Source organism: Crassostrea angulata, chromosome 2, assembly GCF_025612915.1.
Source record: "Crassostrea angulata isolate pt1a10 chromosome 2, ASM2561291v2, whole genome shotgun sequence".
Classification (NCBI taxonomy): Eukaryota; Metazoa; Mollusca; class Bivalvia; order Ostreida; family Ostreidae; genus Magallana; species Magallana angulata.
In genome coordinates, this window is record NC_069112.1 from 23093225 (window position 1) to 23104827 (window position 11603).

The 11603-nt window shown below is 31.2% G+C and overlaps 1 protein-coding gene across 1 annotated transcript; it reads left to right on the forward strand.

Annotated features, from left to right (window-relative positions):
• Positions 1 to 1117: 1117 nt before the first annotated feature.
• Positions 1118 to 7481, forward strand: LOC128174040 (low affinity immunoglobulin epsilon Fc receptor-like). Its single transcript, XM_052839684.1, has 4 exons — positions 1118 to 1190; positions 5589 to 5668; positions 6246 to 6333; positions 7219 to 7481. Exons 1-4 carry the CDS (start codon positions 1118 to 1120, stop codon positions 7479 to 7481), a joined length of 504 nt encoding a protein of 167 aa, XP_052695644.1.
• The last annotated feature ends 4122 nt before the right edge of the window (positions 7482 to 11603 follow it).

The following is an 11603-nucleotide window of genomic DNA, read 5'->3' on the forward strand; positions in this document are numbered from 1 at the left end:
AACAAATAACCCAACCTGTGAACAAATAAATGGCAAACAAAGAATAATCAAAGTACCGAAGAACTGACGGGAGTTGATTTTATCGATGTTTATTCATTTTAAAATCAAAAATATGTTATTTTGCATGACAAGAACAGGCAGTTTCTAATCTGTATTTGAATTACGCACATTTTTATAATATGAATTTTCCTACTTTTTCGACACAAAAATGTTGATGAAAAAAACCATATGAATCTTGTTAAGTAATATTTAAAGATAGAATTAGTTCGATCAAACTATGAATCAGTGATAGAAGTATTTCTGAAAAATTTATGGATCCAAGCAATATTGAATTCTCGTCTCGTTCAACCATCCGCTCGGCTGTAGCCGTTAATCCCCGACAAGCTAGAGAGACTCTCTGTTTGTCGGAGATTTACAGAGACAGCCGAGCGCCGAGTTTAACGAGACTTTTTTGAACTACATACAACTACACGTATAAATAATATCTAAATTGTTCGTACCATTTATAATCTGACTATTTTCAAGGTATTTATAAATATGTTTCTTTGTAAACAATGCTTTAGCATACATTATTTCGAATTTATCAATTATTCTCAAGAACTAATTCTTGTCAGCGGCGATGATTTGTGCTTTGGTCCAAACACTCTTTCACTTTCGGTTCGTCAGAGTAACTGCATAGGAGAGTTGATTAAAATCAACTCCCAAAAACCCTAATAAAAGCCATATCCTTATGTATTTTAACGGTCAATTCATAAGAATAATTTAATAGTTTAAACAACATAAACATGTTAATGTGTGGACAATGGGTTGCAGATAACTTTGTAATTATAAAGAACATGTATTTTTTTTTTGTAGAATAAACAAATATAATTAATGATTCAATAAGTACAAGAAACATTACCCCATCCCTGATATCGATATCGTTTAGGTCGATACAGTATTTGAACTCGTTACTCTAAAAAAGAAAATTGTGTGTATCTACAATTTACAGAGGTCAGTTGGTTTAGGAAAGCTGTAAAACAATTTTAATGATCAATTCAAAAATGTATCTTATTAATCAAGAAGAACGAATTTCTAAGTGATTGTTTATTTCATTACACAGTTGAAATGTCGGAAAATGTGTTCATACATGGTGGAAATGGAGAGTGCTGTCGAAGCTGAATGGATCGCTAAAACATTTATTGATAAAGGTAAATCAATCGTAAGTGAAAGTGTGCTACGGATTTAGTTTGTATATTCGTGTATTGCGCCAATCCTTTGTATATGATAGATGTGTCATCTTTCTTTCTGAACAAACACCCTAAAGCATAGCTTAATGTGAATCAAGAATGTCTTTTTACTTTGTCAGTCATCTTTTTTTTAAAATGCGCGTGTACAAAACACAATTTATTTGATATAAACTTTTGGGTTAATATTTAAAAAAAACACCTCTAATTTGACAATTTAAATGTGCTTCATTAAATTCTGTAAAAATCCCAAAAGGTGCCTTTAAAAGGTGTCTTAAGTACTATTTTCAAACAGCTTTATGAAACTGTATTAGTACACTAAGTGAATAAAGTTACGTTCGGTAGGTAGGATTATTTTTGGAATAATAATTAAGAATATCATTTTTGACCATTTTACAAAAAAAACCCAGAAAATCTTGAATGCGTGTAATGAAAATCAAATTGCTTGTGGGCCTTTCAAGAGAAAGCGTACACATTTGTATTGGTCAGTTTTGGAACAAAAAGGTGGAATGCTTATTTCTGTATCCCTTTTTTAACAAGAGGAATAGATCATGACATGTTAGAAAATTGATCCATTCCTAAAAAGAATATACTGTGTGATTTTAATTAACTTTACATACGCATCTAACAAGTAATACAATGTATTAGGAAATGATTCAATAATTTTCTTTATAATTATCATCATCACTTAATTCTAAGTGTAAGGTTTACTTTTCTATAAATAATAATAATAATATTGATTTGTAAGACCGCTCCATGTGCAATACACATGTAAATGTCCAGAATTGTAGCTGCCAACCAACCGATTGCATTCTTCTCTACTTCAAAGTTCTACCAAATAAGATAACATTTTCTGATATTCCAGCTTTGTGAAAAATTTATTATTTATAAAACAAAAATATTATCAAACAAATATAACTTCACAATATAAAAAATCACCTATGATGCGGTTTTTTTTTAATCAAAAGAAATTTCTGACATTGCCATAACGTAAAAAAAAACAAACAATAAATACAAAATATATGACATAACAATAGATTTTTCTTAAAAATATTTATGATTTCATGACAATAATCTCCTGCGCCGTTGCGATTTTTTAGTTTGCAATGATAGGATACGAACATCATGTGATAAAAATGTACATATAACGTCACAAAAATACATCTGATATAATGTTTAACACTGCTGTCAATTTATGCTATTACGATTTTAAGAAATACCCCCGGTCATAGTATTTTTTCGGTTATTCAAAAAATTCCGTTTTCATTCGTAATTTAGCTCCGGGACACCTTAACATTGCTTCGTATAAATAAAAAAATTACCGAGTGAGGTAGTTAACATACTTTTACGGTTCAATGTCACAATCACCGTAACTTTTTAATGGTTTTGACGTTGCATTGGCATCATAAAACGTCATATATTTTTTTGTTGAAAAGTTTTCACTAAAAACGGAGAAAACATCAACTTGCAACTGGTTTTAAGCTACATGTATAACATGTCATCTCTTTACAATTTTGAGATGTGTTATATCTTTTTCTGTAAAAAATCTCAAAAAAGGTAGAGGCACCCTTTTTCGATGGCCGCAATCAAATATAAATGCTACATTTTTGCAAACTCATCGCAAAACCAATGTTGGAATTTTTTGTACACCACGTGTAAAACAGCAAGCATGTATTATATGTTGGTCTTAATACCTTTTAAGGTTGTTGTTTTTTGGGGGGTTGGGTTGTTTTTTTTTGGTTTTTGTTTTTGTTTTTTTTTTGCTTTCAGAGATAAGTATTCTTTTTGAAGTGGAATAGCTAATTTATTGTACCTTCTCATTAAAATCTATGATGTGTCTTTAGCGTGACCCAAGGTGATCAAATTATTTTAGTTTATGGGTTACTAAGAGGTTTTTAACAATAAAAAAGCTTTGTTTAGACGCAGTCTTATTGATTTTTTTAAATTATGTATAATTTTTCATTAGTTTGTCGAACTTTCCTCTTTTCAGATTGGTTTTTGTTATATAATATTATCTTTTTAACGACCCTATTCTCTTAATTTACATTTTCTTTGTTCTCGAGATGCCCCACTGTTTAATAAATCAAATGTTGCTAATGCAGTTTGTTAATTAATTATGTATATGCATTTACTTATGCAACGTCCAACTTTTTGTTCTTTGTTAGATAGAGACAAATCGTCTTTAAAGATACACATTATTCCGTTGGTTGTTAATTAACGTGTTACTTACTTTAGAGTACCTACACTTTTGAATAGCGTATCGTATGAAAAATGAGAAAAAAAACCTTTTTTTTGTATCTAGATGATTGAAAGAATGCGCACGGTAAATAAAATGTTTATTGTTAGCAATGATGAAAGTATGTTTTAGAATCTAAAGTATTCACCTTATCCCCGCCCTTTTCTCTCTCAAGCAGTATTAGACTCGAACATCGTACTCTAATTATAACTTGTAATATGTTGCTTCTTCTATGACTATTTACTTCTACATCGTAAGCATCCTTTCTTGCAGTAAACCATTTTATGTGATGATATATTAATACCCATTTTGTCGTTCTGAGATGTAAAAAAATCAAATGCTGATTCAGAAAATAAAATAATAACAACGATGATAAAAAATTGATTGATTTATATTGTAACGATTTAATGTGTATAAAGTTGATGCAGAAATCATAATAATGTGTATAAGATCAAGTACATCACAAAAATCGATATGTTCAGAAAATGACCTATTACCCATAATTCTCTTAATTCTGTATTTTCTCCCCAATTTTGAATGATTGTCAACGGCTTCTCAAATGATAAAAAAGGGATGGATAATAAAATTATAGGCATTGCAATTGGTGATAATCAAAGACACACTTCTTTAAGGTCATTCATTTTGCGTAAACTTGGGTTTGGGGCAAAATGACACATTTACCTGATGTAACGCGTTTGTTTTAAAATATATAAAACTGATTGTTAATTCAACAGTTGACAAGTTGAAGCCCTGCAATTAATTTACCTTTAATTTATAACCAGGTGAACATTTCATGGACTGATTTAAAAATCAAATTTAGGAGAAGAAACCATACATAGAAACATCCTATTTTTACCCTTTTTGGTAAATAGTTTAAAATATTTATAACGTAAGCAGATTTCATTTAAATAAATTTAAAAAGATGAAGCAGATATACTGTAGAAGCAGAAATATTCGTTTAGGATTTAATTTTGTTATTTTTGGTGGCAGTATAAATCAACGAAATAAAATCCATAACGATTTGTTTATCCCAAGTATTAATGATTACAAAGAGATAACAATGTGACGAAATTAAATGCCAACGAAATCTTATTTCGTTTAAAAATAACAAAATTGTTAAGATACAATTTGTTATTCTTGCACTGACAGGACCGAAACGATAGTGATGTAGAAATTATTCACTTTTAAACGAGATTAATATTTAATGACGATAATATATAGCTAAAGCATACCTGAAGCAGCAAAGTCGATTCTTTTGCTGTGTTATCTTGTTCTGCCGTAACCTTTTGTAGACAATCTCTTGTTGAGAACGTTGGCGAACGTTTGTCTTCACATTTTTTTTAATATTGCAAACAAAGACTACTGCTTCACTTTTGTAGACCGTCTGAGAGATACGGTTTCGGAAAAATAGAAACTTGTAGTTTTTTTTACAACAATGTTCAACTTGTTCGATAGTATTCATCATCGCCTACTAATACTAACAATACTGACAGTTCAGATCCAGGCTCAGTTTATTGAAGTTTTCTTCTCACAGACCAAATTATCTGAATCAAGAGACGACAGGATTGCAATGTTCGAACGTCAAGATGTGAGTGTTGTTGAATGTGCAGTCCTGAGTTTAAGGGAACTGTGTTGCAAGGAATTTATTTACGATACGACGAATAACCAATGTTTTGGACTCCATTTCTCAGACTTTAATAGCACTTCAAATTTAAAGGCTACTCAAATATATAAGGATATGGTGATTTATCAAAAAGGTAAACTTTTTTAGGTATTTCATTTTCCTTAATTTTGTAAATGATAAAAATGATGCTTTAAAGTTGGGAAGAATTATGATACAACAATTTCGAAACGGTAAAAAAGAGGATGACTCTGGAGATACTTGACATCTCCGACAAAAAAAAACCCAGATTTGCAAAAATTTTGTTTTATATATAGTATAGTCTTTTTTAAAAGCCTGAAGGTTTATTGTTGGTAGTTTTTTTTTTATCAATTAGTAGTTTTGATACGCAATGCATTAGAAAACCGTAGTTACTTACCTGTATGTGAAATATGTGAACAAGGTTAAATATTGTCTGTTCTGTAATTGTTTAACACATTATATCAACAACTACTGTACATTGTAGGGTGCGAGAATGGCTGGCTAGAGTTCGGCGGTCATTGTTATATCCTACTTGAAACGAAATTCCCTTGGGCTGAAGCACGGGTAATAAAGTTGCAATTGTAAATAAAATAATATCATCCCTTATTTTAAATGATGATAAATCAATTGATACATGAATTCGTTATCAACAAATATCCATACACAAATTTATAAGACAAAACTATTACACATAACGCATTGAACTCAAATAAAATATGAGTCGATATGTTTGACTTAAAGGAAAAATGTGACTAATTTTATTTTTCAAAGCGTATACATGTATGTACCATTTCAAAAAATCATCAACATTATTTGTATTAGGTGTTTTATTATTATTTTCATTTCTTTTAAGTTTAATTCTCAATTTTTCCACCAAAAGTCTGCTTTTGTTTAGAATATATATATGTTTACTTTCTTGCAAAATTTTCAAACTTATTTTGTAATATTATTTGTTTAGCATTGTTGTTTCTATATTTTAATGTCAATGCGATAAAAAGACTCAAAACTGAATATTTCTGTCTGTATTGACTACTGACAGATCATCTAATTTATAATTGTAACTAAATATTTATTTTTAAAAAAAAGTACTGGCGCGTTTTAATCAGAAAAAACTCTGAACATGAGTACGTTTATAACGCAGATGGAATGTCAGAAAATGTGTTCATACTTGGTTGAAACTGAGAGTACGATGGAAGCTGAATGGATCGGTAAAACATTTCTTGATAAAGGTAGATACATTTTTCCACGATATTTGAAAAAATGAATACGTTTTTGTAAATATTTTGTAATGATAATTTTATTAACCGTACCCACTACACAAACAGATAATATTTCACTGAGACTTAATTACTCTTGAATATAGATCCCGCTTTGATAAACAAATTGATAAAGCAATATAAAATAAAAGCTGGGAGAAGTCCAACTATTTTTTTTAAATTTAGTTTAACCCTGGTAGCTCTTTACAAAAGAACTTACGAAAAAGTCGTAAATATTATCCATCTCATGGATTGATTTTAAAAGGGAAAAAAAATATATAAACTCATTTATTTACAACTATTTTGACTTTTGACTGCCATAATTACATTTCACAGCCATTAGAATAAAACATTGGTTAGTTCGTGATTAATCATCATAAATGAATTTGATTCTAAGTCGTAAGTTCTTTTGTAAAACGCACCCCTGATCACTTTGCTCGTAAACCTTAAATCCTATTAACTTCAAGGCATAGCAATAAGCTCGAAGACTTTCTTTGTTGATGGTATGCCTTATTGCTAGTCCTAGAAGGCAAAATGATCATAGTTACCATAGCAGGGGTTAAACTTAAAAGTAAAGTAGCAATTCGCGAAAAATAGCTAACACAATAAACAGCATTGTTTAAACATACGTATGTATCAAAATTACCCCCCCCCCCCCCAAAAAAAAAAAAAAATAAAAAATAAAAAAATCAACCATTAGATCTAGAATTTGTCATCCTTTAATGTTTAACGATTGTTTAAGAGACTTAATATAAAACTGTGACATGTACTTCTGAAGATGGTTTACAAACGATTTTGATTAACTTGATATGAATTTTGTTATATAATTGCTCTGAATATTGATACTCTCATTTTCAGCAAGCTGTGGAGCAAACCCGTATGATTGTACAGCGTGGACTGGTTTGAATGACCTAGATATCGAGGGACAATATAGATGGGACCACTCGAACACACCTTTGAATTTCTCCAACTGGTATCCCGGCCAACCTAGTTTAGAGCGCCCAGACCAAGCTTTGGATAGAGACTGTATCGATATGTTCAGGAATGGTGCTTGGAATGACCGATTCTGTTCGTTTCTCAACTTGGTCATATGTGAAAAATCCTTCATTTATGAATTTTGAATTTCAAAAACTGTTCTTATTATTTTTTTTTTCCGGGGGGGGGGCACGATGAAGCGAAGATCATAAATTATGGATGTATATAATTTGATATAGATGGTAATATAGAGATTGATATGCGCTATATAGGAGATATTTTGTGCTGAGACACAATGTAGGGAAGAAAAATTAATGGTCCCTTGATGGAAAAACTTGTCCAACCTTGACAATAAGTACTAAATGTAAACTACATTAATTTTGTAATTACATGATTGCTAGGATGAATGACATTGATATTATATAACTGTCTCCTTATTCTTATGTTTAGACAATTGTTTCTCTAAAAATACATTTTGTTGCATTTGTTTTCTAAATTTGCATTTGTTTTAAGAAAATTATCCAGTAACAGTATGGTCCACATGCATCAAACGGTATGCGAATCAGGTGTAATAGGTTATTTTGATACAGGGTCAATAACTGATATCGATTTTATCGGTGCACTTCGAGCAAATTCAATACAGCTAAGGGTAAATAGTTGTTATGAACACATGCTGCCGCTTATTTTTGAATTTTGTTGATATCACAAAACGCATAAAAAATACAAAAATGTTTAATTGCTTACAGAGAAGTATCTTTTTCACCAACTTGAAGTACCGGTATTTTGATACAATATATAAATTCTAATGGTCAAACATTTTTTAATCAACATAAAAATAATAAATTTATTAAGCCGTAATTTTAAGACAATGCGTTAAGTCATACATGTAAACGACTAATAAGATAGGCTATGACTGCAATATAAAATAAGAGTAACAGACAAAAAGGGTAAAATATGAAAGTATTGGAATGTATGCATGATTAACCACTTAAAAAGAACGACTGCAAAGATTGGCCTTTGCTTATTAGACTGTCGAATTTCTTCTTCTTTAATTTTGAATGCAGACCTCACTAAAAAAGTTTTTCGGGTATGACCACACCTATAATAATTTCTGAAGTCCATCACAAGATATTTATGTTGCACATAGATTTTGATACAAATACACATACTAGTATAAGTGAAAGAAGTGCAAATAAAATTGATGAAGGGGACAATTACCAAGGTATCTCCATTGAAACATTAACACTTTACTCAGAAAAATTCACAAGAATGGAAACCGTTTTCTTACGTAAATTTTTGATGGGGAATGTTTACATCTTTTTTTCTAGTTGGAAGTCACTCGGAATCCATCGTACAATTTTCTAACGTAATCACCCGGGTACTTTCATCTCTTTTAGATAGGAAAATCCCTGTACATTTTTTATTTTAAGCCGGGTATTGAAACCTACAAGCTAAAAGGGGCGATTCAATGGGGAAATCTTAAGATCTCTTCATCTTAAGATGTGCAATTTTTTAAAAATGGGATTAAAGTAACAACATGCTAACTCCAATTTTCCTAGACAGCAGACTACAGATTGCTAAATCTTTAACTACGTTTCTATTCATTATGAAACATATGTTTGCATATATCAATCGTCTGAATGCAAAATGTATGTCACTGAATAGAAGAAAAAACTAGATGCTGTCATTAGACAGTAATACCCGCACCATGTGTTTGCCCCTAATTAACACTGTTTTGTACCAGTTTAATTAAAAATGAAGGCTACATGCAAACTCCGGTAATACATTTAAAAATTAAAATTTTCATAACTGAAGGATGAGATCCCTGCCCATATGATAATACACATCGTGACATGAGCAGCACTTTATGTGCAATTTGGGGTATAACTGTTTGCAGTGAATTTTCAGTTAATCAATAATCTTAACATTTTATGTCATAGGAAGTATAATGGTCTATATAATTATTACAAACAAAATTAAAAATTAAATTATGCCCCCTCCCCGTGGCGGTTGCCGGTTTTAGATTTGCTTCTGTGTGCCTACATGAACATCATCGTGTGCACAGATTTAGAGAAGGGGTGGGAGTGAGGGGTCCAGACCCCCCCCCCCCCTCCCCATGAAAATTCGTAAATTACCAAAAATACACCTTGGACCCCAATGCTCTTACAGACATGTAAACGCTCTAATCCATTGCGCTTCAATGTTAGGTAACATTATTTGGGGGGTAAATATTTAATCAATACTCAACATACTTTATTGTTTATCTCAATAGGAAGTATACATGTACATCACAATATGCAGGTGTCCTGCACCACCTTAAAGCTGTTATTTACCTAATAAAATAGTGCAAGTGGATTTGAAGAATAGGTCATAGAAATACATGCATGTTACAAATGACTGATCTTTGTCTGAAGTTACGTACACAACACCGGTTTGCATGTCTCATTAGCGGGTACTAGTTTTACCCAGCTCTTCGATTAGATGGGTTCACGTGTATACATACATGGGTGTTGCTAAAACGCGGAACGGAAAACGGAACGGAAGGAAAACGGAAAATCTTATCTAATGTTATTTACCTCATAGATTTGTTAAGTATGCTAAAACGATATACTTTATGTACCTTTTTAATTTTTTTTGAAAGATTAGCAATATTAGATTATTTATTCAAGAATATTTATTTCCTCAAAATTAACAGTACATGCATTGACCACTATATTCTGTCCCAAAATATCCTCGATTCAATTTTTGCTGTATATTTATATATACCTCAGGGTTCAAGCGATTCTCTTTTAGAAGCATTAAACATTCTCATTATTCTTTCTTTAAAACGTCCTCTCTAGCTTATCAGCTGGTATAAATACACGGCTAAAAATAAAGAAGTCTACGGGGTTTTGCATTTTAACAGACCCGGATAATAGTGTTGAAAAATTGTGCAAGGTCTTCTGAGTGACTTCCAAATGGAGAAAAGATGTCAACATTTTCCATTATAAATCGTCCAAATGTGCTGCATGAATATTTTGGGATCGACAGACTATAGTCCCAATATATAATCGGAAAATCAAACCAGGCAACGTCTAGAGCTCTCTATTCGGATCATATGTACTGTAAAACGAGAAAATTTGGCTCATACGTATTTTAGCGCAAACGCAATTGCCAGTACATTAGCGCAATTATATTTTAGCGCATGCATCTTTTTTTTTTAAATAAAACAAAAAATGTTGTTGTTTGATAAACGATCACGCCTAACATTTAGTTCTGTGTTCACTCAAGCACGTGAACACAACGACTTTGATTTCTATCTCGCATGCACGGTAAACTGTCATTGAGAACAATACACTTACTTTTGTGTTAATCGTCAGTAGATAGATATGAAAACTTCATTTATTGGCGATGATGTGTAATTTTTGTTGGTAAACAAATTTGAGTTATCGGACTTTGAATTCAACGTGTCGACTTGGATAACACTAGAAGAGTCCCGATAATAAAAGTGAAATCGAATGCTACATTTACCATGAGTTTCGATCACCATGAGAGAATCTTTTCCACAGTAATTTTACTTTTAAAAAAAATAGGTATCGTCTTGTTATCTTTATATCGACTAATCAGAGATCAAAGAAATTATGATCAATCGGCTGATTCTCCGAACGCCTACTGCCCAATTATCAGTATTCAATTTTACTGGGCAATTATGGGGCCTTCTAAAGGGGCACAGGTAAACTTTACCTGTGTTTCCTTGAATGAATGAAAAATAAAATAATAGTTTGTAATTTTTGTTAAATTTTGAATGTCTTTATAATTAAAATTGTTGCATAAATGAAAAGAAAACATTGAATCAATTTTAATATATTTATTTAATTTATTAGCACTACATATAATTTAAAGCAATAAAATAATGTTTTTTAAAATTACATAACATTTTATATACAGTTTTTTTTTTACACATAACACTGTTTTATAACAAACTCATCAATACATGGTTGTCTAAAACATAAATAACAATTCAAAATGACATTAAGTTTTAAAAAGTATAATTCATACCAGTATAATTACAATATTTACACATACACGAGTATGGGCACGGAGTCTGTCATAATGTCCTTTCTCTTTCACTGTCACGATGTCAATGTCCTAAATGAAGAAGTTCCGAAGCTGAATCTGCGTAGGTCATAAGGTCGATGATCCCGTCTTGGTATCGCTCCTTTAGGGTCTGCAGTCTCCTCTTGATGTTCGCGTACTTCTTTGTTTCTGGATCTGTAGAATTTCTTTGC

Bases quoted from the DNA above. Each gene is read 5' to 3' on its own strand.
- LOC128174040 (XM_052839684.1), top strand. From the start codon at position 1,118: ATGTGTTCATACATGGTGGAAATGGAGAGTGCTGTCGAAGCTGAATGG. The intron at 1,191-5,588 runs GTAAATCAATCG...TGTACATTGTAG, and splicing joins TAAAACATTTATTGATAAAG to GGTGCGAGAATGGCTGGCTA. The intron at 5,669-6,245 runs GTAATAAAGTTG...TTTATAACGCAG, and splicing joins TCCCTTGGGCTGAAGCACGG to ATGGAATGTCAGAAAATGTG.